Source organism: Brachypodium distachyon, chromosome 2, assembly GCF_000005505.3.
Source record: "Brachypodium distachyon strain Bd21 chromosome 2, Brachypodium_distachyon_v3.0, whole genome shotgun sequence".
Lineage (NCBI taxonomy): Eukaryota > Viridiplantae > Streptophyta > Magnoliopsida > Poales > Poaceae > Brachypodium > Brachypodium distachyon.
The window spans coordinates 270,163-297,882 of record NC_016132.3 but is presented as its reverse complement, the minus strand read 5'-3'; the positions used below and the strand labels follow the sequence as shown (position 1 = coordinate 297,882).

Sequence of the window (27,720 nt, the reverse complement as noted above, 5' to 3'; positions counted from 1 at the left end):
GTGTAATTGGACCAAACAGGGTCGAGTCTCCAATAATATCCTACCGTATGTTTTTTCTTGGATTGGGGATCAGATATTACTGGATACAAATATCAGAAAATGCAAATACAATTGTATTGACACCTCAGGTACTAAAAAGTCAAAACGCAATTGAACTGTCCATTCTTCCTCTTGATCACCCTTCATCACCAATATTAAACTGCCTACCGACATAGTCACTGCCAGTTACCAAACCATGTACCTGCCATCTTTGCTTTCAGGAGCCCCAAAATACGGAATATTTGTTACACGATGTTCTTAGTTTCAGAACATTTGGTTGCTTCTTCTGTGTTGGGCAGAACACAGCTGCAGTATCCCCTCATACAGCGACTCTATGGAGGAATGGTGGCTGTCCATGCCTAGACTCCACGGTGATCTTCACGATCTGATCGATCAAGTCAGAGCAGAACAGCCGGGTGTTCCGGCATGAACGCCCCGACGTGCAGACGTCCTCGATGGCATCAAGAGAGAGACTGAAATATGGCAGAAGCCTACCATCACCGGTTGAGCAAACATCTATGAAATTAGGATAGAAGCGTTGTTGATTGTTGATTCTTAATAAGTTGACACTCCCCACTGCTCCTAGGTTTAGCTAAGCCGGGTGGAGACTCGACATGGCGTAGGACTTGAGTAAATCCAATCACCAGTTCCTAGTTCCTTCTAATACCAAGCTGACTCGGATAAAAAAAATTGCTTCAAATTCCTGGGTTTTTTGTTATTTTCTTTAAAATTCTCAAAAGAAGCCCCTGTGAAGACCTCAGGCTCTAGTAACAAGTTGAATTGCATACACTGACCAGCTCAACAAAAACCTTAAGGTATTTGAGAAAGGTTGGCAGTCTACCCATACTTCATCAAATGTGGAAATGTGACAATCCAAGCCAGAGCACCAACCTAATCCAGGAAATGCTCAGATCTAGACCATAACTACCACACAAGTAGCAAAGCGCAACACCACAGATAGTGAATCACAAAAAGGAACCAAAACAACACCACTTCGCTGTGTATACGTAAATGCGCTAGATGATTAACAAAAGAGAAATATTACGAAGGGTCAAAAGCACAAAGGAATGGCAAAAACGGCAGGCAGATTGAAGGGAGAAAGATCCTTGGGAAGCATACCATATGTTTTCTAATGAGATCGTCACGCTCAGACTCAGAAATCTCACCAAACTGCAAAAGTGAATCATATAAGACAGTCTCTGCCAGGTCCTTCTCTGGCCCCGTACCACATCTGGCAGCAATAGACAATCCAAAGATCGGAACAAAATATCCCTTGATAACAGCAGATAAAGGTTGCGACAAAATCTGATAAATGCATAAAGAATATAACTATTAGATCATAGGCATTCAGTGCATTTAAGTTCTGGTGAGTGGAGACTAGAGAGAACACCTTACGACACACTTGTACACAGTATCATAAAAATATATAAAACTTTTCGAACTAAAATTATTTAAAACACTTTTGGAACTAAAAAATTAAAGTGTTTGATATGTTCTTTGCAGGGAATTTAATGTTGATATTGTCATTTTTTAGGAGAACAGTGGGGAAGAAACCTACTGAATTATATTACTAACAAAAAAAATACATTTTTCGTCAAAAAAAACAAAAAAAATACATAGGGTTACAAGGTAAATTTTGAATTTTATTTGTAACTTTTGTTGTTTTATAGGTTTCTTGCAACTGCAACCATGAAAGCAACACTGCTACAGTACAGAAAAACAAATGGAAAATAATCAGCAACTAAGACTCGTTTAGAATTATAGTGAGCACTCACCTTAGATATCCAATTAAGATCAGCAGCATCACCCCTGAGAATGAGGAACGAAAGAAGCCATGAGCAGATATGTTCAATGAAGTTCTTTGACTCAGATGAATTAAAACCAAATATCTCTTGCACCTGTAAAACATTTTGTGAGAACTACACTGCAGTAACACACAAATATGTGATTAATTGGCATGGTAACAGCTGGGAAGTTTACCAGCTATGGACAATAAGTTTACCACATCGACTACTGAACCTCCTAACGTATAAACCAAGCATCATACCAACTAAGTATCCATTCAATCCCATTTATTCACCCCCTGGTCCCGTTTTGGATGTGGTTTGGCCTGTGGCATAGGCCCACATGTGACAGTGCGTCACTTACTTTTCTTCGTCTCCCTTCCTGTCCTTCCCCGACAAGGTGGCACTATGGGTTCGCTCTGTCCTCAATGATTGAGCGGCCTCTCCCTGCTCGATGTCACATGCTTTGGGGCTGATGACAACTCGCCAACGTGGATAACAATTAACAAATCAAGAAATGGCATGTGATGATCTCTGTGTCGACTACTCCACCTTCCCATATATGTAAATGGCCTATCACCAGCCCGACAAATCCGGCGTGTGCATCTCCACGGACATCATCTAACCCCGGCATACATCCATGGCAGTGGTGGACTGGTGATCCAGCAAGACCTGGGTGAGGTGGTATTTCAAGCTGCTCTCGAGTGCTCTACTTGGGTCATGGCAGTGCAAACAGGTGCCATGATGGAACTCTCCTGCAATGATGGCCTAAACAAAGTGAGAGGTGTACAGCGACAACGGGTCTCTGGAAAGGATTTCTAAGAGTTTTGGGGGACTGCAATGTGATTGGAGCCATCAGTTTCGGCAAGGGGAATCTACAGCTAGAAGTTTGGAGATTGGTGTAGGTGATTGCCGTGGCCCTATCCGCTCGAAGTCGGGCTTCACTGCCCGGATCCGTCCCATGGCTTCCCTTGCCGTCGCTGGTCGTCCTCGAGGCATCCGGATCCGGCGTCTGCCATGCTAGACCCTGGTGGAGCTTCACCACGTCACTGCTTTCCACCTCCAGCCGCTCCTCTCGCCATCCCGTGCGTCGGACGTGCATCGGTCGGCAGCTGCAGGGCCTCCTCGCGCGCCCACGAGCTCCTCCACCCCAACCAGCATGTCCATCTCAACCTCCACAAGCCTTATACGCAGGTGCCCCTCTCCGCTGTTTGCCTCCGATTCCAGGTTGATTCCCTTGCCGCTCCTCCCCAGTCTCCTTTGACCTCCCACCTCCAAACCACGCCATCCTCAGTTAAAAAATGCAACCTGCTGCCCACGCAGATTAGGGTGATGCCATGTGCTCCTCTTTTCTGTCCTCGTCCTTCCGTCCGTCGGCTGTGGCATTGCCATGTCCTCGGTAACCACGGTTTGCAGATGGCAGCCATGGTGGCGGCATCGATTGGTGTCATGGTTTGTACTTGGAGAATACTATTGATTCCGTGTTGCTGCTAATGTCATTTTTTATCTGACACTCCGAACTTCATGAACGCCTGCTGATCTCCCAACTTCAAACCCATCCACCCTCAGAATTAAAAGTGCAAACTTCGGCTCACACAGATTAGGGTAATGCCGCATGCTTCCTTTTTTTGTCCTCGTCCTTCCCTCCATTGGCTGCGGCATTGTCATGCCCTCAGTAACCACAGTTCACAGTGGCAGCTGTGGTGGCGGCATCGTTCGACGACTGGTGTCGTGGTTTGGACTTGGAGAATGCTATCGCTTCCGTGTTGCCGCCAATGTCATTTTTATTTTTTCATCTGAGGATCTGATCTTCATCAATGTCCGCTGATCTCCCACATTCAAACCCCTCCAACTTCAGATTAACAAGGACAAACTTCTGCTCACGCAGATTAGGGTAATGCCGCGTGCTTCCTTGTTCTGTCCTCGTCCTTCCCTCTGTTGGCTGCTGCATTGCCATGCCCTCGGTAATCACGGTTTGCAGTGGCAGCTGTGGTGGCGGCATCGTCTAACGACTGGTGCTGTGGTTTGGACTTGGAGATCTCTTTTGAGACCGTGTTTGCCGCCAATGTCCTTTTGGAGCTGAAAAATCAACCTTCATCTACGTTCACCATCCATGATCTTCACCTGCGACCTCTCTGTACTGTCTTCAGGCTACTGTGCGGCCATTGGCAGTCTCCTTCTTTGCTCGTTGCCTGGTTCATAGCTTACAACATAACCTATGCTGCACTCGGAGTCTTCTAGTGGCAATTGCCTATGTTTAGAAAGTTTCTTTTGTGGTGTGTTGTAATCATGTACTGTGTATTTTCTGTTTTTCTACTGTGTGTTCTTGCTCCTGCAAGATGTATTTGCCCCTCAGGCTCCTTTGGGAATATATTCAGGTGGGATGAAGTCATCCCCCCAGTGATAGCCTCAAAAAAAATATTTAGAGTTTGAATTTTGGAGATCTGTAGCAAAGCTGAAACTTTTGTTTTGGGACTCTTGGACAGTAGCTATAGGTGTAAAGGGAAAGGGCAATGGTGAAGCAAGGAAGGAGTCGGCATTGAGGACAAAGTGACCGGTGGAATCCGGCAAAAGATGCTGGATGAACAGGTAGAGAATACAGCGGTGATACAGAAGAAAACAAGAGATGAAATGAAATGGGCAAGTGGCATTGACATATGGGTTCGAAAGGGTTAGTCAATCCATGTAGGCAAACAGCCACGAGATATGTCATCTGCCATGTAGGAAAAAACACCTCCAAACCCAGTTTAAGGGCTAGTGGAAGGTATTGAATACTTAAGGGGCGGACAATACCTAAAAATAATTATATCAAGTTCCAGTCTATGGTGGTTTGCAACAAAACTAAACGACTGCTGTGTTCAGGTTACACACAACTGTTTTCTGCACACACACACAAAAAAGGTTTGGCATGGGTTTCCCAGAGTGCTTCAGATTATATCCCCATATGCCAGAAGACAGTTTCCCGGTGGAACTGTGAATGTCGGATGTCTGGAGAAAACTAGTACCTGATTGAACACTCAAAAAAGTGGTTTATCTTCTGTTAACTTTCAAGATGTTACCAAAATTGCCATTTTAACAACATAAATTAAATTCCAGTGAATACAGAAACTACCATATTGAATCTAGCCCTTTCCATTTTCCTCACGTGGAATCTGACACGCAAACTACTACGGAGTATAAAAGAAGGCATGGAAAAACTTTGCTGAACCTAATAACGTTGTCATTTTATGTTGAAACTTTGAGATCATATATGAATCAATTATCGAAGTATAAAAAGCAGTAGAACAAAACATTACCTCGACAAGTGAAACCAGGCTCATCTCACAAGCAACCCAACGGAAAAGAATTGGACCCGTCAGTTGGTCCAAATACTGGATAAAGGAGAGGACATCAGAATATGCACAATTTAATTGTCACAAGCAAGTCATTGTCTTTTACAATAGATGAACTGAATAAAGTAGTACTTCAGATTCAATCAGCATATTAAGTTATTAACCATTCTGAGAAGTAACCTAGAGAAAGGTGTACACTGAGAATGCCCATTCACCTTATTTCGTGATGCGTAACTGAGAGTTCTTGAGACAGAATCAAATAAAGCATAAGCTAATTCTCTGAAAAGGATATACAATGAAAATAAAGAGTAAGCACAGTAATATTTCCAGAAATCAACAAATAGTTCATTTGTTTTTATAATACCGCTGAGAAGTCTCTATGGCAGCAGCAGCAGAAATCATGAATGCACACTGCAACGTTGGACAGGAAACAAATAGGTTGAACAACTTCAGTGCAGATTGAATATTTTTCTCCAACATCGAGACATTAGTAGTGCAAACAATGAGACAGTTTTACCAAAATATTTGGCTAGAAGACATTAAAATCCACAGGCCACATATTGCAGAAGTTAAAACCAGGTTCAGCCAGTGAGGTTGGGCGGCAGCTCAATGCTGCAAGGATGGTTGGGTTTGGACTCTCAGGGGTACACAAATTGAGGACTCATGAAGAACGGGACACAGAAGGGTGGGGGTGAGGGGGCAGATGTAAAATAGGAATGTGGCAGTGCAATCTAGGTAGTAGGTAGGTTTACACAACCACAATTAGAGTACCAGTAAAAATGTGAATGAAACATTATTTAGAGCAACTTTATCAAACTTTTGTAGGGTTCACTTGCTAGTGTGACAAGGTTCTTAATACTTATATATGGGGTCTAGCATTGTACAATGCGACAACATTAATCAAAACAGAGAGCATAATTTAAACTTCAAAGATCGTAAAGGGAAAAACTAGTGTTATCAAAGAATAATATTTAATCATCAATTAGAATGAATAGAATGTAGGTACAGAGTCTTGTTTCACAATAAAAGTTGGTGACAACGAGATGATACCTCAACTTCAACCTCCTCGCTATGCACAGACAAATGAGCTAGTGTAATGAGGACAGTTTCAATAACAGGAACAGACTGTGGACCAGCAGCTAAGACTTCTCTAGATTTAACTGCAATCTTGTTGGAGAACTGCACCATCTTGACACCAATATTTGAACTGATATTAACAGAACACTGGTAAGCTATCTCGCAAACTTAGAGATAGGCAATCTAAATGCGAAACATGATTCATTTACAAGTAAATCAGTCTCTACAGGGAAGTAGAGGGTACTGGTCTACCCGTAAATATCGAAATCATCAAACACTTACCAAACATCATGAAACAATTCATTATGTCCTTCCCATATTTGGAATGGCACGACAATTTTCCTAGCCAGATATAACCTGACACGATAATCAGTATCATGTAGCATGTTGAGCAAATGTCCAGTCATGTCCTACAATCAAAATAATGGAATTATGAAACATACAGTTTGAAATGGTAGTATGTGTCTGTGATAACAGAAAGGAAATAAAATCACCTGGGCAATGTCAGGGAACAGGTAAATAAAGTGGGAGATGCAATCAATCAGCTTGATGCGGAAAAACCAATCTGTGATACTGATCTCAGTACCTTTAGTCACCAAGTCTAATAAAGTGTCCTGGTTCTGCAATAGTGAGAACATATGTAGCAGTTGTAAGTTGTAACCTCTAGTATGGATCAATAGTCAACAAGGATTCAAAAACAATTTTGCAGCCAGCTCCTAGTCAGCATATTAACTCCGATTTACTCAGTACTATGAGTAATGAACGAATCTGGCCAGCTATTACCAATGATTTATGGGGTTTTCAAGAAACTAGAGAGGGCGATTTAAAAAAAATTAAAGTTCTCAGAATCCTTACTCTGGCACGTTGAATATATTCAGTAGTTTGAACCACTAAACAAAAATAATCATGGAAATTGACTATATAAAGAAGTCTAGGCAAGCAGAAAAGGTTCATCAAAGTTGACGTGGAAATATCTACCAAAAGATTGACCGAGTTCACAGATAACCAGACAAAAAATGTGAGTGCCCTAAAAATGATTGCTTCAAAAAAATGCAAGGGGAGGGGGAAAAGATCTTTAGTATAAATTCCACCTTATATAAGTACACACTTGATCCCATCCCACTGTCCTTGGTCGGCAATATCTTGATTTACTGTGATTGTAAGGTTTTTAATGACTCAGGTTGAGGACTCCGTTAGTTGATTTATTTTATCATAGATAACAATTGTCCGTAGAAAAATGGATGTTCACATATTAAAATCATAAGCCATAACATAAGATCATGGAATTGCAGAAAAAAGCTATATAATTAAGACCAACATTTGGCAGAAAGGTAACAAGACATGCTAGATTATATATATACCAACCTCGTTTGAAACCATATTGCAAGCTTGTGGCTTTCCATCAGTATTTTGTCCAACATCACGTGTAGCTATTAAAGTTCTTAACAAAGCATGTACATGTGTTAAGCAGTCGGCAGAACCAAGTAGTGAGCTTTCGCATTTCTCCCTCGTATTGGATATCAGATGGACCTGCGTGAACAAAACCAAAGGTTAAAATCAAATAAATACTCGAGTGGATAAAACTTAAGGTCAATAGCAAATGTACAAATTGGAGTATAATTATAAATATGGGTCAGACAATACCAGAGAAGATAAACTTTTAGGTGAAGCAGATATATTTTGGCAAAGGTTAAGCAGGATTGCCTGGCAAACCTACAAAGGGAAAGAAAATGGTATTGTTCAAGTTAAAGAACAACAATAAATAAATATCAATGATTTTATTGCAAATATGTACCTTGACATCAATCTCCTTCTCCACTAAGCTGTACAAGATTTCCCATGCGTGTGGTGGTGACACTGAGAAAAATGTTGAAATAACACAAACTAGTTCTAGCTTCCACTCCAAAGGGCGTGACGAAATACCGATACTTCCACTTACACTAGCTGTGATAGAATCCACTTCACCAGAGTCCGTCACATCAAAATCCATATCAAGAACACTACTCTTGTGGCCGACAACATGATTTAGATCTTCCAACAAGTTGACAGAAGATATTGGCAGTATTTTACCAGTGCTCTCACTGTCAGAAGTGTTCAATGAACTAGAAAGACGAGAAAACAGCTGAGAGAATGCAACCAATAGTTCATCAAGCAATCCAGTAACATCTTTGATAAGCACAGAACTAACTTTGTTACTAACTCTCCGCAATCTAAAAATTGGAGAAGACAGGAAACTCTGAAACGAGGATAAAACGGAACCAGTTGTCTCAAATGCAGAGCCTAAGCTAGTAAGACCATGAGATAGTTCATCATGCTTTTTGATAACCATTGATATAATATATTTTATACTGTTCGTGACATAATCAAATACTGATTGGAGAAATGAAGATTTTTCTTCTATGGCCCTGAAAAAAAAATATAGAGCATAAGGACACCAAGCATAGAATTATTGTAAGACTGGTGGGTACTATGGAGAGAGAGAGAGAGATGAGACATGCAGAACTACTTTATCACCAACTCAAGACCACTAATTATCAAGATCTTGATCTTAATCCCAATATCCTATTGAGTAAAAAAAAGCCTTAAGAGGTGTTGATACCACCAACTGATTACAACAGGTTACATGGCTAGAAAATAAGTACCTTGACAACAGCGCGCAATGAATTAGATTGCAGAGAAGAGAACAAACATATACAAGAGTACATAAGTCCACTTTCTCAAACTGTTCATTTGAGGCCACAAATCCTTTGATGAACTCCATAAGCTCAAGAAGCAATGGTTGTTGGATATGCCCAGGAAGGTGTGCTCGGTTGCATTTATCAGACATAACCTGCTTAACAAATAAGGAATCTTCTGTAGGTATCATCCACGGAAGCAGTGAAACAAAAACCATCCGAACTAGGTAATGTTAGTCTCTCAAATTTGGCAACACAAATCATATAAATGATTGTTTTTCAGCTTTTGTTGTTTTTTTACTTAAAATCCAATATTCTTCCAGTAGTAGTGGGTATGGGCATACCATATGAAATGCACCGATATGTAGCTTAACTCAAAAGATGCCATCAACTGTAATGCTGAGAAAGTTCAATGAAGTATGAGTATGCAACTTTCAGAGTAAATTATTAGCCAGTACCAGCTACAGCAAAGGACCCGCTAACTCCACCTCTCATTTAAGTTCCGGAGTTAACCCAAATGCACATGCTACATAACAGTATATATATTTTGAGCCTCAGTAACCCCATTATCAAAGAGGAAATAAATTATGCGGCAGTGGGATATGCAAAACAACTTTTCTAGTCCAACATGCAGCTTTTTCAAAAGAGTTGGCATTTCTGTTGGTCCAGCAGCTTCACATATCATTTCTCCTCATTTGGGTGTTTCGAAATGACAACTGAGATAAATGACTATAGGTTTGCACTGCATGTTAGGACGAAATGAGTTTTGGTTGCCTGTGAAATCAGATTACTTTCTTAAGAAAGCATCCATGTTTACAAGACATGCCTTAATAGTTAAGTGACATGGTACTCCCAGTCCTAAACCTACTGTGAGAAAAGCAGGAAAACGATTAAGGACTAAGAGTAATTCACCTTGGTAGAACTTTCAATACTGATTTCTGATAAAGCTTGCACAGAGTAACCTAGTTCGTCCTTAATAACCCAGTCCTCGCCCTCGAGTAACAACTAAAATAAATAAAGTTAGTAGAAGCATACCAGATACAAACATTTAGAAAGATTCAACTAACCCTAAAAAAAATGTGACAGCTAGTTAAAAATATACCTTAGAAAAGATTTTACATTCACCAACCAGTTGTGATGCATCTGCTGAGTTAATGGCTGATGATGAAAAACCAGCACATAGAGAGAAAATGACTTCAGGAATCATCACTACATTGTGTTCGTTCAAAACAGAGGATCCCTGCCGTAAAAGCCATATCAGTAATTGAGATTCAATATATCAATAGTTATTGAAAATGGATAAATCATTCACAGAAAGGGAGTTAAGAAACAGATATCATGGTGCAAAATAGTAATACACAGATGCAAATGGACAAATACAACATGACGGAACGCTAGAATGGAAATGAACCAAAGTCTGTTTTGCTCTCTTGTTCAACGTAGTATTAACAAAAATATCAAACCATAATGATCATGGTACTAAATAGTATCTTTACACTTATAAAAATCTGAGTTGGTGGTCACGAGTTCACTCCAACAATACAACCCCTTAATGGCTACGGACTTATCTAATTGCCACTCATTTTATACGTATCATGATCTTTTGACTATTCTTGATTTGTTTTGATGACTTTCAAGATTAAAAAAAATCAAAAATAATATTTTGAGATAATTCAAATTTATCAGAAATTTTAAAAAATATGAGTCACAACCACAGATTCTTAATCTCGTAGCAAAGCACGGACATTTAGCTAGTATGCAAATAAAAATCACAGTAGAGTGCAGCACGATGACATATGGAATGGTAGTATGGCGTGCAAACTACATGAAAACAAATCAGGTAGACTTAAATAATAATACCATCAAGGCACTAATTTCAGCAAAATCACATTCATTTTCAGCATGCAGTTAACCACATACAGAACATACTCGCTTCCAGAAGAGGGAAAAGGCATTTACAGCACATAACTCAAAAGAAAAAGATGATGGCAAAAAAATAAGAAAACAATAAGCAATTAGACTATCAATATGTATGGTACATTTACATTGAATTGCTGAAATGCCTTCAGTTAGTAAAAGCATTGCGCACGTAAATGCAGAAGCTAAGTTCAAATTAAATATGAATTTTGCGTCCTATTATAAATTGCTACCATGTTCCCTACATGTGTGTAGGGGGTTTTTTTGAATAAAATTGTGGGAGAGGCTCCGACAGTGAAATATATTAAAAGGAAAATATGTACAAAATTTACAAGGAATCAACACTAAGTGACACTGCCCAGGCCTTGTGGTTGTTGCTTAGAGTCCATTTAACTATCTATCACAACCAATTCACTCCATACAACCATGTATTCACATTCTAGAACACCAGTGCAGCCAAACCAGAAGGAATCAAGTAATCACTTCTTAAGGATAAAACTATTTGGCGGTAAATAAAAACTGAGAGGAGGGGAAGTTTGTTAATATATGCGCGTTGGAAGTGTACAGAAAGTTTGGAATAGATAAAAACAAAAGAAAAACAGTTTAAATATAGGACCACCTTTGAGTGAATTAACTCCAAAGTTGATCTTAGCAGATTCTTTCGAACAAAGATAGAATTGGATAAATCACCCTGCATAGCATGATGTCAATGAACAAAAGCAAGCTTTGAGCATATTTGAAATATATATAAAAGTAAGACAGCGGCTGCTTTATCTATTAATGACTGTTTACAAAGTACTCCCCCCGATCAATAATAAGTGTTGTACTAAATCAGCAACACTTATTATGGATCAGAGGGAGTATGTAAAACTACTGTGCACTTTTTCTCAAAATGTATGGGATCAAGTCCGTCGAATTCAGAGGGGCAGCCCTAAGTAGAGAGTAGTACAAAATTGATACTATACCTGAAAACCTATCCTTGAGAAGTAGCAAGCGATGAAGTACAAAGCAGACCTGGAGCGACCAGGAGTAAAGAATTGTAAGCATAACTTCCAAAGTAACCAGAATGACTTTCCTAACAATTTAAATCATAAGTCGCAATTAGCAAGAATGACAGGACTCAGCAATAACCAATAGACAAAATTCCACTACAGATTCAAAGCTACGCAGCAACGCCGAGGATTCAACAGAATAAAGAAAAGAAATTAAGTAATAACACAGTAAGTCACCACACATGAAATGATGCTAATATGCAGGAGTAGTTATTTCACTACTGCAGCTCCTACCTGTTTTGTAGCATTTTAATTCAAGCTCAAAGTCATCATTATATTGGTGTAACTAGTTAATCCAACTTTCTGGTGTAGGAGTATCAGTTGAAAATTCTCTTCTGATTTGCCCATCAAAGAACTCCCCTAATTTTCTTTGACAATCTCCTCCATTGCACTAAGGAGGCTTAAATGGCTCATACATTTGGTAGGAGTATTTACTTTTTGTTTCAATACAAGGATAAACCCAACTTGGTCCACACATCCATCTCCAAATCTATTAAAGCCAATGCAAAAACAGTCCTCATGAAATTCATCAGAACAAGAATCCAACCATCTAGATAAATCAACGCAATAACAGCACCGACATATCAAGAAAATTGGAGCACGCACGCGGAAGCTGCTTAGTATCCTACAAGAGTATGTAGTTGCCTTTTTCTGTTCGTACATCTAAGAATCGAGCAGTGGGCTCCAGTTATAATGTATCCTTGATCGCAAAAAGAGATGTCATTTTTGTGCAAAAAAATGTCTTACTAATAAGAAATAAAGCTAAAATACTGGTATTGAAGAAATATAGAGAGGATTTGAATTGATCGCCAGTTATGGAAAAAGAAGGCATACGATGATGGTCGATGTTTAAAAGTTTGCAAGTCCCATGTATCTTCTGACACAAATGAAGTATGAACTTGGTCCTGAAAGAAGGAAATCAAGAGAAATTTTAGATGTTCAGAAGCAACTATTGCCAGCCATAAGTCACACAGTGGATATGATGGAACATGTCATAAATAATGGTTCACAGGCTAAGAAGCTCACCCGCATGATCATTCCACCTAACAGACTCAGAGCTGAATCAGCCTACAGAAGTGCACAGCATACACCATCAGAGTGTAAAATAGATAGATGCAGTGTAATGTAACAAGTTAAACCTCATATCTGCGAGGGCAAGTACCACAACCCACAAGAATAGCAAGAACGAACCAAAATACTGCTACTGTACACAAAGGATGGAATTCTGTATGCAGAAATCTATTTCTATAACCAGTATGAACTATTGAACAATGTTGGGGAGTGTCACTATGCACTCAAATATCTGCGATCAACAACAGCAAATAAAAACATAAGATAATCCGGTACGAGGATAAACAGTGAAAAGTCTAAATAAATTGCACCACGGATGTATCGGGTTCAGATCAAGGCTACAAACGCAGTTTTCTGAATCCCCAATAAGTGATGAAATTTTACACACTAATTGAAATTTAATGGCACTCTAGCAATTACAGTGGTTATTCCAAAGATGTCAGCTGAGAGTGCAGGGTGGTTGAAGAAACATCGCACAACTAAATGACGGATAGTTCTGTAAGAAATGCTATAAAAACTGCAACTTTTATAATCGTAAAAGAAATAGTCACATGGGGTAATTTACTGGTACTCACCACCAGAGCTGTGCTGCTAAACAAAGGAAGTGCGTGAATAAGGGAATTCCAGATATCTTGCCAATAACCTTCAACAATTGACATCTGCAAATAAACAGAATCGCACATACTGAATAGAACTATCAACAACATAAGTTTACTTGCGCATAAGTGGCAACACTTGGTTAACAAAATCATCAAAGCATCTAAAAATAAAGTGAAGACGTGTTTCAGTGTTGACAAATCTGATGATTAGACTATAAGCAAGACAATAAACAGCATACATAAGAGTGGAAAAGAATGCTAACAGGACTAAGCTGTAAAAGTGGGCATGCTGAACCAAAGCAGATACTCCCTCCGTCCGGAAATAAGTGGCTTGGATAGTTGGATTTGTATAGATTCTTATACAAATCCAAGTCACTTATTTCCGGACGGAGGGAGTATATATAATATATTAGTTGTTACAATTCAAAAGGTGCCACTTCAAAAATACTGGAACTTACAGTATGGTTTATATATAAACAAAAGACCTGTAACAAGTAATGAGACCCTTGCAGTCTCATCTAAGATTATTGCAGTCATGTTAAATTATTACCCCTTTGAAAATATTCCCCTATTATTCCAACTTTTAAAATGCTCTCACTTTTTTTAAAGGTGGAAGCTGGAAAATGGTGAGTCCAAATTCTTCTTTAGCCCCAATCTAGTTAATCAATGATTACTTTACATGGAAATAAATGGAGGTATCAAGAATAACTGAAATGCAAACAGCATAAGCAATATGGATTTGAAAAACAACCTCGCCTTTTGTTGGTAAAAAATGGGATTCATCCCTAGTATTCACTATGAGCGTCGCAGAGAATTCCTTGAGTGACCTGTCAAGACCAGTGACAAGTATATAGTCACTTCTACTAACTAGCAAGCCATAAAAGATAGAATAGATTCTGACAATGGCTTAAGGAATAAAACTCAGCACCATGTAACAGTAAGGTATCCACTATACCACATATAACATCACCGGATGTTTTAAGTCATCAACAAACTCCCAAAAAATAAATACCATCAAAACACACCTGATAAGCCAAAGCAGTGAATCCTGAAAACGTGTGGCATTTGAATTGCTCAAGGCACTGGATAAACATAACAAAGTCAATAAATCATATCACAGAAAAGGAATACCCATAAAAAAATCACAAACATTCTTCCAATAGGAAATAAACTAGAGAACATGAGAAACTAGTAAATATAAATTATGTAAAAGAAAAATGAACACCAAAACATATATGCGAATGCAATTTCTGAAAGAAAAAAAAATGTCCAGAAGTTTACTGATACCAAAAGTTGATAGTGCCACCATGCATGAAGAACATACTTTTATCCGAGTGTTGAGCAAAAGGAAAAATAATGTTAACTATGTAAGGCATGACTTTGTTCTCTGCGGACTTTATACTGGAATGCATAATCCTAGTATTTTGTGTTGATATAATGCAGCTTGTCTTTACCATTCTAATACTGACAGCAACCATATCAGCCTCAACCATCCTTTTCACCAAGTATAGCAGTAGCATATGCAAGTATATTGGTAATGTTCAGACCAATGTGTATTTTTGTATCTCAAAGTTGAAGAAAATAAATAAAGGGGTAAATTTATCTTATCTTTAATGCATGTTTATTTTAGGCTCGCTCCAAATACTGCATATCTAAAATCTGATTTAAGGTTATAAAACTAATTTAAGGTTATAAAATTTAGGACAAAGCTATAACATGATATATTTAGGAACGGAGGGAGTATTTAACTGAAAAATGGCAAGTTGTGACAAATAATTGAATTAATCAAAAGCATGGCAGTACATTACCTTTTCAAAGATTTACAGCTTGCTTCAAACCAACTGATCAACAAAGATTTTTCCACTAGATATCCATACTTCTGAACAAGAAAACATATTGTACCACTCCTGGGGGAAAATAAAGACAAATCACGTGTATGCAAAATCAAACACTGGCTAATAGAGGATCTAATTTATATAGTTATGTCCTAATATTAAGCTGAAAACAAATATTTTCCTTGTCAGAAGTTGCTCAAATTAGGGAGCAGCAAGTAATGGCATGAATAAATACACAAAATGAAGCATCTCTAGTAAAAGAGGGTATTCAATCTTGACTAAAGAACTGCAGTAGTAAGCAAGAGTGTTGAAGCCTGGAAAGGTACCATATTCAGGGTACACACCTGAGATATTAGACATAAAAAAGATAGATGGTACTTATTTTAAGGATAAAAATGTTGATTTTCATAGTTTACCAACATAGAGATCCTTTCGATAGGCCATCCATAATGAGGGTGCTAACATGCTCCGTCTTTAACCTTTTCTCCCTATGTGTTCTCTTAGGTGGGCATTTGTATGCCTAGAAGGTTATATACCAAAGTCAGTTGTACTTTTTACTGAAAAAATGAAATGCTGATTTACTACAAGAATCAGAAGCCTAAGTTAAGGTTGGGTGTGCAGATCTAATACCAGATAAAAAACAGTAGCAGACAGATCCATTAGTTCTTCCTGGAAGCATCTCGCAGACCCAGTTTTCTCATCTCGAGAAGCCTCACACCTATATTTGTTGAACTTCTTGAATGAAATTGAAGAACAAAATCATAACACATTGACAGTAGAAGAACAGTGACCTTTACCATAATAAACCTGCTCCAGTGTTAACATTTTGGTCTAGTTCCTTAATGATGACATCAAGAAGCTTTTCCAAGACCTCTGAAATAGCCCTAGCAAGCTTCAGCTGAATTTTTGTGTATGTGATGAACAAACTCTGAAAGCGGCAATAACTTCACAATTAATCAAAAATCAAAGATTGTGACAAGTTATAACAGTACAAGTCAGGCCATAAGAACCTTCAGTTGGTGATCACGAGTCGTCAGCCATGATTGCAATATAAAGTCTTGAACTGCATTATGGATCTCCACAGATCTGTCTCCAAGGTTTGGCCCATCCTTCAGTAAAAAGGTGTTAACGCATTCCATAAGCTTGCGAGTCAGCTTTCCATCCTCCCTGGTCGACAGAAAAATTTATTTGTTTCCAACTCAGAAAAAATTAATAGGAGATGCTATTAAAATAAACAAATTACGCTTCTTAAGAAGTGGAGGGGGTTCAACAGGAGAGTGCGAAGGAACTGATCATAAACTACTTGCCTAATATGCGAGAATATTGCACAAAATCCATTAAGAACCTCCTGCCTCATGTTATCAGGATAATCACCCGGTGGATTTTCAAGTAGAACGTGAAGTGTCAATGTACAGCGGAAGGATTCCTCCTTGGAGCTGGCTTGATTGCTGAAGTTTGCATCAAACCCAGTCGCAACCTTCTTCATATAGAGCACCACAAAACCTGGCGAACATATAAAATCTAAGAATGGAACAGGAGAGGGTTACGATATGAAAAACAAGGACCGCTGGTACGGAGACTCACTGCTATATGTTCGAGGTTTCATCTGATACCGGTACTCCTTAACAGTTAAAAGCTGCCGAAGAATCGGGCTGTACTCTAGCTGAAAGCTGGGAGCATCTTTTAGTACCTCCCATATGTGACTGAAAAGTTGCTTAGCAACTGAAATCAGAAGTAAGGAATGCCCTGCAACGAGAGTGGACCTTATGTAACGGCATGCAGCATATATTCCACATAACGGCAATTGAAGAACTGCTTGCACGGAAGGCGTATAGATAAACAAGAAATGTAATGCTAGGAGGTGAAAACCCACATATTATATGCACACCCATATCAACGGGATGCTGAAACCACAAGCATACCATCTAACACTTACTGTCCACCCTACAGTTACCACATCTCGCAATATAGAACGGATGAGTAAGAACAAATGGCAGCAGCAAACATGTCACATTTATCATGATTCGAATACTAAGCTACGGTTCACAGTAGGCACTAGCAAGGGTGTTTGGATGAGAATTTCTGAGCCACTTCCTTTCAGTACTATCCCGAATGGCATATGATTGTGTTAATGCGAAAAGTAGTAGCAGGGCGAAGGAGAAGGACTTCAAAATCTTAGCTAACCAGAGAGCCTGACGTCCTCCGCGCACTGGATAGCGACACGGAGCATCTTCGCGGCGGTGCTCTTGACGGCGCCGCGCTTCTTGCCGGCTATGTCCACCACGACGCACTTGGCGACCGCCATGACGAGGAACGGCCACGTGATCGCTGCAAAACCAACAACAGCAGCCGCAGCAGCAAGAACGCAGTCACCAAGGAGCGCACAAGTTTCGTGTAAATAGATGGATGGATTGAAATGCGGGGAGGGGGCTTCTCACAGGAGGAGAGGTGGCCGGGCTTGGCCCTGTGGGTGTTGCGGGCGAGGAGGCGGCAGAAGGTGAGGGCGCGGTCGCCCTGCAGCCACGTCCCGAGCAGCTTCACCCCTTCCTGCACAGCACAGCACAGCACAGCACACCACGGCGAGACGGTTCAGCGCACGATCGGAGGAGGAAGGAGGAAGTTGCTTGATTGATTGGTTGGTTGGTTTCAGACTGGAGAGAGCACTCACATCGCGGGTCCTGGCCCGGTCGGAGGAGAGCTTCTGGACGACCTCCTCCACGTCGCGCGGGGTCGCCATCCTGGCCGGCGGCGGCGAGGGGAGCTAGGGTTTGGGTGGGGCCGCGGCGGCGGAGGACATCGGCGAGGGGCGGAGATTGGTGGGGCGAGAGAGAGAGAGGGGGAAGGGGGGTTTTGGTGGGTTTAGTTTATGCGGGGAATGCAAAAGCAGCGAAAAGAACCCAAAAAGAAAGGAACATGGGTTTTGTGATATTTGCATCCAGTGCAAATGATTATATTTTATAAATATAAATAAAATATATCCTCTCAGTCCCAAAAATAAGTGGCGTGGTTTGCATAGATTCTTATACAAATTCACGTCACTTATTTCCGGACGGAGGAAGTATAAAGATAAGATCCTATCATATGATTTTCTTCAAACTTCTTGAAACTTAATTACGAATTCTGATAAATTTCAAAAAAATTAGGTGTATATGTACCTAGGTTTTTTATAGCATTTTTCATGTGGTTCTTGCGAATTGCGAGTGAGAACATCAAGAGGCATTGTTGAGTCTAAATTAGCACTAAACTTTGTTGATAATGGGAACCCGCCTCAAGAGAGCTTTGACGCTTTGAACTTTGACGTGTCATTATCGCTGTCAAAGCCACTTTGAACTTTGAGCTTTGACGTGCAACACGACAACCGAACCGCCGGGTCAAAGAGCTACATACCTTCCAAAGCTCACTAGGTAGGTCCGCCATGCCAATGGAGTTGATGTCAAGATGATGTTCTAACCAGAGCAACATTTTTCCTAGCGTCGTCGCCCCCATCATCACCAAAATGACCCTTTAGAGGATGCACGCTCTCACCTTCTTCTCCCAGGGCAGGAGAGGAGGAGAACCAATGGAGTTCCCGGCGAGATAACTGTCGAGAAGAGAGGCAGCTAGGGTTTTCTGCTGAGTGCTTGGCGATCTCTAAGTCTATACCAAATTAACCATACCACTTGTATCTTTTTCATGAACTTGTGTACATGTACACAAATTAACTATACCACTTTCGAAGGGTGCATATCAACCTTCAACTATATGAGATTCTGTTATCTAAAATTTTTTGCTGAGAACGGCAACACCTGTTGATCTTTGGGATACAATCGTCAAGGCTGCAGTGCTGTACCCTACAAATCATACCATGATCTGAGTATTCCTCCTTTCAGAGAAGTGCATGCCATCCAGAATTCCATATCCAGCACCAGTGCATATACAAAATGCAACACCAGCAGACACGCAAAACTGGATGAATAAAATCAATACCATATTGCCGAACAACAATAAATATCTTATCACACACAAGTCTGCTCCCATTAATAGTTACCAAGGCCACAAGGACGCAAAAATAAGCACATGGAAAAATCAATAGCACATTTCATTGACCTAAGCCAAAACAAAAAGATCAAGGGGCAGAAATGTGATTGTCACAAACAAGTTAGCGGTGCTAGTATACTATTACAGAATTCTAGCATTGTACAACATATCTTTAGTGGTGGACACCGGTGCTACACAAGTTTATCAAGTCCATCAGGGTAGAGTACAACACTTCCAGAGAGAGATACCCCAGAAACCTACGCTTCTCAAACTCAGGATTATCCGTCGACATCTTCCCGTCCTTCGCTGAGTGATCAATTGTTAGGTACCACGAAATGCAGCCGTAGGCGTCATCTGGGTCAACATGTGCCACCAGGCCGAGCGTATCGCCTTGGTCAAGATCAAAGTAAAGGCACAGGAAATCTCTAGTCACATTCATCCCGAGAACCAATGCTTCTTCATGTAGCCAGTTTATTACTTGACTGGCAACCTGCAGATGCAAACATGCCCCCAACATCTTATGTCAAAGTAGGTCTCAAAGAAGACAATGGATGCTCAAAACTATGGTGATTGGTGAGGCTGTCCAGAGTCCAGACAACACCAATTAGAGCACCACTCTAACTAGTTGAATGTAAAGTTCCATCACTATATTTGTTTTAACCGGAAAACTGCAGGGGTTACACTTTTAAAAAAAACTGTGAAGCCAAAACAGGGGTACACTTTCAATATTTAACCGGAAAACAGAGCCTATACAGAAGGAGCTGTACATTAGATGCAACCACAGAGATGCCACACGTCACTCATTCCAACATTACATTGTAAGTAGGAATAAACATATCTCTGACGATGCATACTCAGATATACCTTAAACGGTTTCATCACAAGTTTTACCTGCTGCAGAAGCATCGTTGGGAGGTCTTCCAAGTCACAGTTGTAACTATTTATCAAATACCCATCGGATGGCTTCCTAGTAAGTGATCCAGCAATGCTTGGAGAACCTTCACCCATCAAACTAATTTGGCCATCTTTCAAGATAACCTTTGTGTTGAACTGTGACCTGGACTTGTACTTAGGTTCATCATTATCTAAAGGTTTTGTGACTCGGTCAGCAGCCAAAATAGGCTGCGGAACTCTTAAGCAGAGAGACCAGGATGAAGTTCGAGAATGCCACGTAGGGAGAGACTGCAGATGGAGATAAGGAACCCTGCTAACCTGCATTAGTAAAAGAAATTAGAATACCAGAAATCTAAACCCACATTATATTGCATGAACCAACAGGACAATAGTAGTTATACCACACTCTCCAGCTCCAGGTGTACTTTATTTGAGAATATCCTATGAGCCACTGTCATGCAGAAATGACCTAGCAGGTTACAGTCATCACCTGCAGCCTGAGCAGGACTCGGGTAGCGAACAATATTACGATATTTTTCCCTGACTTTCCTAAGAATGTTCTCATGAAACATATGTAGCAAGTAAATTTCCAGACTTTTGGGGTTAAGGCCTGAGGCATCCATTTTTGAAGGCTCCTGCTTCCCATTGATGGTGGCTAATACGAGATTTGAAGCATCCTCTGAATCAGTGGGCTCTTCAAGGCCTTCCATTTCGGAGTCAGTATCCAAACCAGAATGCTCAAGCGAAAGGCACAACAAGTTCTCTTGGCCAATTGCTAATTGGAGAAAATCCTCACGCATTCCAGTTACGTTGATTCCTTGAGATGGGACAAATGTCTCACGGATCACCATGTCAAATACCTATAAAGGCATATGGTAAGCGAAGTACAATGTGGTGTAGATAAACAATAACAAAACAAAGATGGCAAAATGTTGTCAGAACAACAACTTTTCATGGTTGTCTAGTTAGTCAAAAAAGGGGGTTTCAACAAATCATAAGCATTTAGCCAACCTGCTCCTCGAATATTGACTTGTGGATATTGCGAAGAATGGAATGTGCATGTTTGACAGACTTATTGACATCATCATTCTCCAAAGCATCATTTTCCGCTGCAGAAGTGGTGCTTGAGATACCTTTCATTTTGCAAGCATAGCTTTCCGCACTGCTGGCATTATCCCCGCGGAGTTGAAGGCTCAAGAAACGGCACGACTTTTGCGGGACTTGTACAGATAAAGTGCCCGATGAGTCTTGATCAATTGGAACTAAAGACATTGACGACATTCGGGGCATTGCTGCTGTATCTAACTGAGATGTGTCAACTACGTCAAACATGAAGCTGTCACTTCCTGGACCAGTCGCACCAAATCGGTGCCTCTTGACTTTCCAGTTCTGCTGCAATCTGCGAATAAACAATAGTGCTTATGGTACAAAGATCAGCAAAATGATACTCAAAATTCACAATTCCTGCAACAAGGCAAACCTGATTAATGAGCCATAGAACCTGGCCTCCTTTTGGAACTGTTGCTCCATGGTTTTAGCTGATTGTTTGAAGTACCGTCCCAAATGCTGAGAGGGCCCAACAAATACAAATTAAAATTGCAGAAGAAAGCATAATAAGGTCCATGGTGTAAGTTCAAACATGAACTACTCAAACACTTTCTATTGCATTTTCTTTCAACTCCCTTGTTCTTGCTACCAAGCTGACAAATCCGATAAGTTCATTCCATGCTACGGTGGGTCTTTTTGCTAATTGGATGAACATACTCTAGTTTCTAGCACAGGGGCAACAGTTGGTAGACAGCATACCCGAAGTCGCTGGAGCTTAGTGGCCGCGGAGACCGCCATGTCATCTAGAACTTCGTTCGGCAGCGACTTGGGCTTGGACGTTGTCGTGACGGCCACAGCATCGTTCGCTTCGACCTGCACTATCATGGGCACCATGAAAATCATGAACATCACATTGACGAAACAACGGGGGTGCCAGGTCTGTATGTATGTGTGTATGCATTCACGGACCGTGCTGATTAGGTCGAGGACGACGGTGAGCTCCTGCTGCGCCTGCTGGAGGCTCTCCATGAGGCCCTGCCACTGCCACGACTGCTGCGCGGTGTCCTCCGCGGCCTTCTTAGCCTTCTTGGCGTCCCTCTCGATGACCCAGGAGAAGTCGACCCTGCGGATTGCGGCCAGCCGCTGCTCCTCGCTGCTGGTGTCCCTGCAGCAGCCGCGGCTCGCGGGTGAGTTCACGCGATTCGGATCGAGGGAGGCGGGATGAGCGAAGAAGGTGGGGGTGAGCGGGCTTACGGCGGGTAGTGCTCGTTGCCGGCCTCGTCGATGGCATCGAGCCGCTTGATGGGGAGCTTGTCGAGGTCCAGCCGGACGCCTTCGTCCATGCCTGCCATTTGCCCTTGCTCCTGCCTTTCAGCGGCGGGCTAGATCGGGACGAAGGGGGGCAGGCGGGGGGGTGCTGGGCGTGCGACGCAGCCGTGGAGTTCCCCACTCGAGGTCGAGAGTGGTAGGTAGTAGTAGCCGCCGGCGAGCCGCGGGATCGGCGGCGAGCGGAGGCAGGAAGAGGAAGGGTGGGGGTCTTTGGAGCTCGCAGCGGGTGGTCTGCTCTTCGACTAAAGCGGGGCGGGCTGGGCCGGGCTGCGCGGAAACGAAATCGCCACTCGCCAAGCTATTGGGCTGGGCCGGTCTGAGGGCCCGTCCACAAAGCTGCAAACCATGGCAAATGTGTGTTCCGTGAATTTAGCTGGAATTCAGCTCAGGTTCTGCTGAACACAAGCTCAAAACTCAGTTCAAGCTATGCTTTTAACTGGTTCCAAACTGAGTCGATCCTGAGAGTGTTGACATATAAAGAGTTGACACCGAACTACAACGAGCCAATTTCGAACAAAATTCGAGAGATTTTTGCCCAGAAAGCAAAATCTCTGACGTGTCAACAAGAAAAATAAATAAAGCTCATTTTACCTGTTCTCATCTCCCTCTCAGCCAAGTTCAGACCTTCCAAGTGTAAACCAGTGACCTACACCCAACTTTGAACTAAATCAACGACACTTATTATGAATCGGAGGGAGTACTAATAAGCACAACACAGGCATCTAAGAGGTGCTAGTGTCTGATCAGATCATCAGATATCACGGCCACATTCAACTCTCCCAGGTCGATGTATGCAAACAGTTCAGGTCCAGCAGGGTAAAATCCTACTGCCCCCCGCAACTGTATATACAGAGTGTAACCACATGACACCACAGGAAAAAACATGACATGATTCTCATGCTAATATGAGGGGCAGGAAAAAAAACTGCGATTCGGACATAAACCAGGCACAAGAAGCAGGGACATGATAACACCGTCTACCATTCGCATGAGTTTCATCAGACCATAACTGCTGAACCGATCGACAGGTCTAATTTATCTAAAACTGGAAATAAGCAGCTCTAATTAATTAACAAAATACAGCCAGCACCGACTATCAAGATCATGAGCTAGGGAGAAGCCTGATTCATAAGTGCATACAGCAGGGGCCTAAGGAGGAGTGCTCGTAGCGCTAGAGGACCCGGCCACCATCTTCTCAACCTGCGACAGGAGCCCTTGCATCTGACTCAGGAGGTTCGGGTTCGTGCCATGCGATGAGATCATGTTCTCGAGGTTTTTCTTCATGTCCAGGAGCGAAGGTTTCGAAGCAGCAGGTGAACGCGGAGGAGGGATGCTCAGCTTGGTTGCGGGAAGATAAGTAAGCCTCTTTAGGGTGGCAAAAGGAGGCCCAAACTGGCCGAACACACCGACGGCTTCTCGCTTGTTGTAGGCTGCCTCAGCTTCTGCACTTTTTCCAAACACGACACGTGCGCTGAAGGCATCTTTTAAAATGTCAGTCTCAGACTCGATCAAGGAGCCAAACTTGCTGAATGCAGAGATTAGTTCCTCTTTGGAAGGGAGGATGACACCCGGCGTGAATTCCAACAGAATCTCTGCTGGATGTGCAAAGTACTGTGCAGTTTCTTTCTTCTTCCTCTTAGGAGTAGAATTAGGTGGGTAAGGGCCGGTTCCATTAGAAGCTTTTGCAGGGAAATGATTTGCAATTGCCTCACAAGCTGTCTTCTTCTGTTCAGGTTGTTCACCCTTTTGACCGTCATCTGCAAGTGTGTGGCTCATTGCCATGACATTTGTTCCAGGAGTGACCACCTCCACTTGCTTCTGCATTTCTGGCACCGTTGCCTCCAGAGAAGCATCAGTTTCTAGGACAGTACTCACTTCCACACTTCTGACAGGCACATCGACAATACCACTTTGGACATTCATATCAACCTGAATACCAGTTTCAGGCTTTGTTGCTTCAGCCTGAACAATTCTCACAGGCTCATCTGCAATAACAGGTTGTGCATTCATATCAGTTGCTGATTTTGTTGCTTCAACTGTTCTCACAGGCACATCTGCAATAACAGTCTGAGCATTCATACCAGTTCCTGATTCTGTTGCTTCCACGGTACCACTGTCATGCTTTTCTGCAGATTTGCTAGGCAAAGCATTCACTGGTGTCTTCACAGCAGATCCACAATCTGCTTGGTCCTGCTTCTCTCCTGATTTTATTCCTCCAGAGGTTGCAGCTGAAACAGGACTTGTAGTCATCAACTTGTTCTTCTGATCCAGAATCCCAACTCCAATGTCCTTTGCAACACCGCCTGTTTTCACCTCGCTTCTTATATCTTCTGCTCTAACTTGCCTGATAGGAACAGCAGGAGTAATTACTACGCCACAGCCAAGAGTAGCAGTTGGAGAGGTTTTCTCTATCTTCTTCCTCTTGATAGGAGAAGCGACGCTTCCCTCTTGACCCTTCTTTCTACCCCTCTTCACTACAGATGTCCCTTGTTTCGGAGAAGCACATGAATCAGAAACCAAACCAGCAATGCCCTCACTGGCTTTTACAGAAACATTCTCCGCTGGACATTCAAGAGGAGTAACCATTGGAGAGGCTTTCCCCATCTTCTTCCCCTTGACAGAAGAACCACCATTCTCATCATTATCCTTCTTCCTACTCCTCTTCGATACACTCTTCCCTTGTTTCAGATCAGCAGATGAATGGGAAACCAAACCAGTAGCATCCTCACTGGCTTTTACAAGAACGTTCTCCGCTGGACTCGTGAGAGAGGTTTTCTTCATCTTCCTCTTAATAGAAGAACCACCATTCCCATCTTGATCGTTCTTTCTACACCTCTTCAATGCACCCTTCCCTTGTTTCGGATCAGCACATGAACCAGACACCAGACCAGCAACGTCTGCAGCAGCTTTGGCATCAGTACCCGCTGCCGGACATTTATGCTCCACATAGGACCCATGATCAGCACCCTCAACGTGCAGCGAGCTTCTACGCAAAGCAAGGAACCCCTCGGCAGCCTTGGGGAACTTGTTCTTATGGAAGACATCCTTCCCAAAGCGACAAACCAGCAACAAGACCTCCCGCACACCGACATTGTCCAGCAACGCCTTCTTCTTGTTATCTTTACCAGCACTAGGCAGCAGCAACTCCTTTGGCAGATCATCCAGCTTCTCGATGATGGTAAACCCTCCTGGATTGGTGTAGGGCGGCGAGAGGTACTTGCTCTTCTTCCGCTCCCGCCTCGAGGACAGCCCTGCCGTCCCAGGGTCTCCACTGCCATTGTCCTCGTCCTCCTTCTGGTCGTCGTCGGCGACCTCCTCCCCTCCATCCAGCTCCTCCATCAGCTTGGTGACCCTACGCCGCCTCTGCGCGGGCGTCTCCTGCAGCCGCTCCACCACCACCGCCTTCTCCTCCTCTTCATCCTCCTCCACGGCAGCGTCATCGTCGTCTTTGTCATCCACCGCCAGCACGTCAAGGTCGATCTTGTCGACGAGCTCCTCGACCGAGCGGCGCAGATAGCGGCCGGGGCCGGCAGGGCCCCAGCCCTGGGCGAGGGCGCGGACCCAGCTCTTGAGCCTCGCGCGGGCCGCCAGCCCCACGGTCGAGGCGTCCAGCGCGGCGCCGTCGCGGAGCGCGGCCAGGAACTCCGCGGGGGCCATGTTCGCCACGCCGCTGACGACGACGACGACCTCAGGTGCCGCCGCCGCCTCCTCCGAGGACGGAGGAGGAGAGGCGCAGGCGCAGGTGAGGTCCCTGCAGAGGAGCGCGACGGCGGCGGCGTGCGCGGCGTCGACGGCGGCGAGGAAGGGGCGGGCCGTGCTGGCCCGGGCCATCGCGTCGGCGTCTTCGTCTTGGGCATCCAAGAAGCGCTTAAGCCGCGTGGCGCGGCGGGGGTCGCTGCCGCCGTCGTCGTCGTGGTCCCCGAAGAAGCAGACGGGCGCGGCGCGGGATGCGGCGGGGGAGGCGGCGGCGAGGCGCGCGGGCCACCAGTGGCCGCGGCCCTTGGTCCTGGCCCACACCAGCTCCCCGGCGGCTAGGGTTTCCGGGTCGGCCGCCGCCGCCGCTTCCGCTGCCGCTGGGTTTTCCATCGCGGGTCCCACGCACCAGTGGGGATGCGGATGGCGTTGATGTGGGTGGGGGTTATGGAAACGCGAGCGGTGCGGGAGGAGTAAGAGGAAACGACGCGGGGTTTGCGGGTGGGTGGGCCAGGTCGGGTTGGATTGGATGCGGGCGGGCGGGAGGAGACGAAAGGGGGGAGGTTATTACTGTAGGCTGGCTGGAGAAGGCGGCGGCGGGTGCGGCTTCTTCTCCGAGGCCGGCGGCGTGGGGGTCGTCCGTGTGTTGGAGAGTGGAGTGAAGTGCTAGACTAGGATTGGAGGTAGGTAAAGAGGCAAGGAATCGTCCGTCGTACCGAGGGAGAGGGACGGAAAAGGACCCCCCGTAGAGTGCGCTCAATTTCGTTGGAATCCGCTTCTGCCGGTTTGTCAAACGAAAGTTAAATTTGGCTAACATTTGAAATGACCGCGGATAAATGGACTTGTAACATTAAATATGAAAAATCCGATTTAATTACTACTTTTATTTTGTCCGCGAACAAAAAAGGACGAGTGGCTATCATTTGCCGCTGGTGCGCTTGGAGATGCCCTTAGATTCAATTCTCAACGTGGTGCGTCTGAACTCGAACCCGTGTAAGCTGGTGAGCCAGAACTCAAACCTGCTCCATACGACGTGGTGCGCAACGTGAAGGAAGGGAATCAACACACGGAGGTTGTTGCGTCTCCTTCTCGTTCTCTAAAGGTGTCGGCCGCACCTCATGCGCAACGGAAAAAGAGCGTGCTAAACTTTGCACTCTCATGCCACTTTAACGTAACGTGTCTCCGAGAATTTTCAGGAATTACACACATGGGCCGGCCTAAATATTCGTCACGAGCGATACTCTAACATGTATGAATGTGCCACGGTTAGAATTTCATTCTTTAATATCTTACTTCTCCGTTACTTTCTCGCCAACCTACTCGTTGGGCACCACTCTATTTCAGTCCGTTACTTCTTTC

The 27,720-nt window shown here is 43.1% G+C and overlaps 3 protein-coding genes across 9 annotated transcripts in view; all 3 read right to left on the bottom strand.

The window, feature by feature from the left end:
- Positions 1-18,231, bottom strand: part of LOC100845900 (serine/threonine-protein kinase ATM) — a 38,380-nt gene extending 20,149 nt beyond the window's left edge. For 2 of the 7 annotated variants that reach the window (XR_002963716.1, XR_002963715.1), the window contains exons 1-31: positions 18,050-18,231; positions 17,820-17,928; positions 17,566-17,709; positions 16,966-17,127; positions 16,689-16,884; positions 16,392-16,548; positions 16,179-16,309; positions 16,012-16,099; positions 15,798-15,901; positions 15,355-15,453; positions 14,572-14,628; positions 14,298-14,373; positions 13,523-13,606; positions 12,903-12,944; positions 12,711-12,781; positions 11,790-11,838; positions 11,444-11,515; positions 10,010-10,147; positions 9,820-9,912; positions 8,875-9,062; positions 8,028-8,637; positions 7,877-7,945; positions 7,598-7,762; positions 6,727-6,852; positions 6,515-6,642; positions 6,206-6,362; positions 5,520-5,566; positions 5,371-5,434; positions 5,120-5,194; positions 1,815-1,937; positions 1,159-1,344 (exon numbers count right to left, since the gene is read on the bottom strand). Coding sequence is in view for 4 of the 7 variants with exons in the window: in XM_024459781.1 (XP_024315549.1) it covers positions 1,159-1,344; positions 1,815-1,937; positions 5,120-5,194; positions 5,371-5,434; positions 5,520-5,566; positions 6,206-6,362; positions 6,515-6,642; positions 6,727-6,852; positions 7,598-7,762; positions 7,877-7,945; positions 8,028-8,637; positions 8,875-9,062; positions 9,820-9,912; positions 10,010-10,147; positions 11,444-11,515; positions 11,790-11,838; positions 12,711-12,781; positions 12,903-12,944; positions 13,523-13,606; positions 14,298-14,373; positions 14,572-14,628; positions 15,355-15,453; positions 15,798-15,901; positions 16,012-16,099; positions 16,179-16,309; positions 16,392-16,548; positions 16,689-16,884; positions 16,966-17,127; positions 17,566-17,709; positions 17,820-17,928; positions 18,050-18,118 (3,879 nt within the window). In the remaining 3 variants the exon portion in view is untranslated. Of the gene's footprint in view, positions 1-1,158; positions 1,345-1,814; positions 1,938-5,119; positions 5,195-5,370; positions 5,435-5,519; positions 5,567-6,205; positions 6,363-6,514; positions 6,643-6,726; positions 6,853-7,597; positions 7,763-7,876; positions 7,946-8,027; positions 8,638-8,874; positions 9,063-9,819; positions 9,913-10,009; positions 10,148-11,443; positions 11,516-11,789; positions 11,839-12,710; positions 12,782-12,902; positions 12,945-13,522; positions 13,607-14,297; positions 14,374-14,571; positions 14,629-15,354; positions 15,454-15,797; positions 15,902-16,011; positions 16,100-16,178; positions 16,310-16,391; positions 16,549-16,688; positions 16,885-16,965; positions 17,128-17,565; positions 17,710-17,819; positions 17,929-18,049 lie in introns of those variants that run through there. The other 5 variants (XM_024459781.1, XM_024459782.1, XR_002963714.1 and 2 more) reach the window with 4 other exon arrangements.
- A 1,138-nt stretch (positions 18,232-19,369) lies between these two features.
- LOC100822959 (mediator of RNA polymerase II transcription subunit 17) lies at positions 19,370-22,903 on the bottom strand. The gene is made up of 8 exons (XM_003569380.4): positions 22,594-22,903; positions 22,309-22,504; positions 22,099-22,212; positions 21,773-21,858; positions 21,304-21,691; positions 20,694-21,152; positions 20,290-20,610; positions 19,370-19,888 (listed from the first exon to the last, which is right to left on the bottom strand). Exons 1-8 carry the CDS (start codon positions 22,689-22,691, stop codon positions 19,571-19,573), a joined length of 1,980 nt encoding a protein of 659 aa, XP_003569428.2. The 5' UTR covers positions 22,692-22,903; the 3' UTR covers positions 19,370-19,570.
- Positions 22,904-23,574: 671 nt separating this feature from the next.
- On the bottom strand, positions 23,575-27,033 carry LOC106866199. The gene has a single exon (XM_014899014.2). It carries the CDS (start codon positions 26,752-26,754, stop codon positions 23,818-23,820), a length of 2,937 nt encoding a protein of 978 aa, XP_014754500.1. The 5' UTR covers positions 26,755-27,033; the 3' UTR covers positions 23,575-23,817.
- Positions 27,034-27,720: the final 687 nt, after the last annotated feature.

Excerpts from the sequence above, each read along its gene's own strand:
- LOC100822959 (XM_003569380.4), bottom strand. The coding sequence starts at position 22,691 with ATGGCAGGCATGGACGAAGGCGTCCGGCTGGACCTCGACAAGCTCCCC. Across the intron at positions 21,692-21,772 it reads TTCTATGGCTCATTAATCAG|ATTGCAGCAGAACTGGAAAG; the intron begins GTTTGCCTTGTT and ends GTTTATTCGCAG. Across the intron at positions 21,153-21,303 it reads AGTCAATATTCGAGGAGCAG|GTATTTGACATGGTGATCCG; the intron begins GTTGGCTAAATG and ends ATGCCTTTATAG.
- LOC106866199 (XM_014899014.2), bottom strand. The coding sequence starts at position 26,754 with ATGGAAAACCCAGCGGCAGCGGAAGCGGCGGCGGCGGCCGACCCGGAA.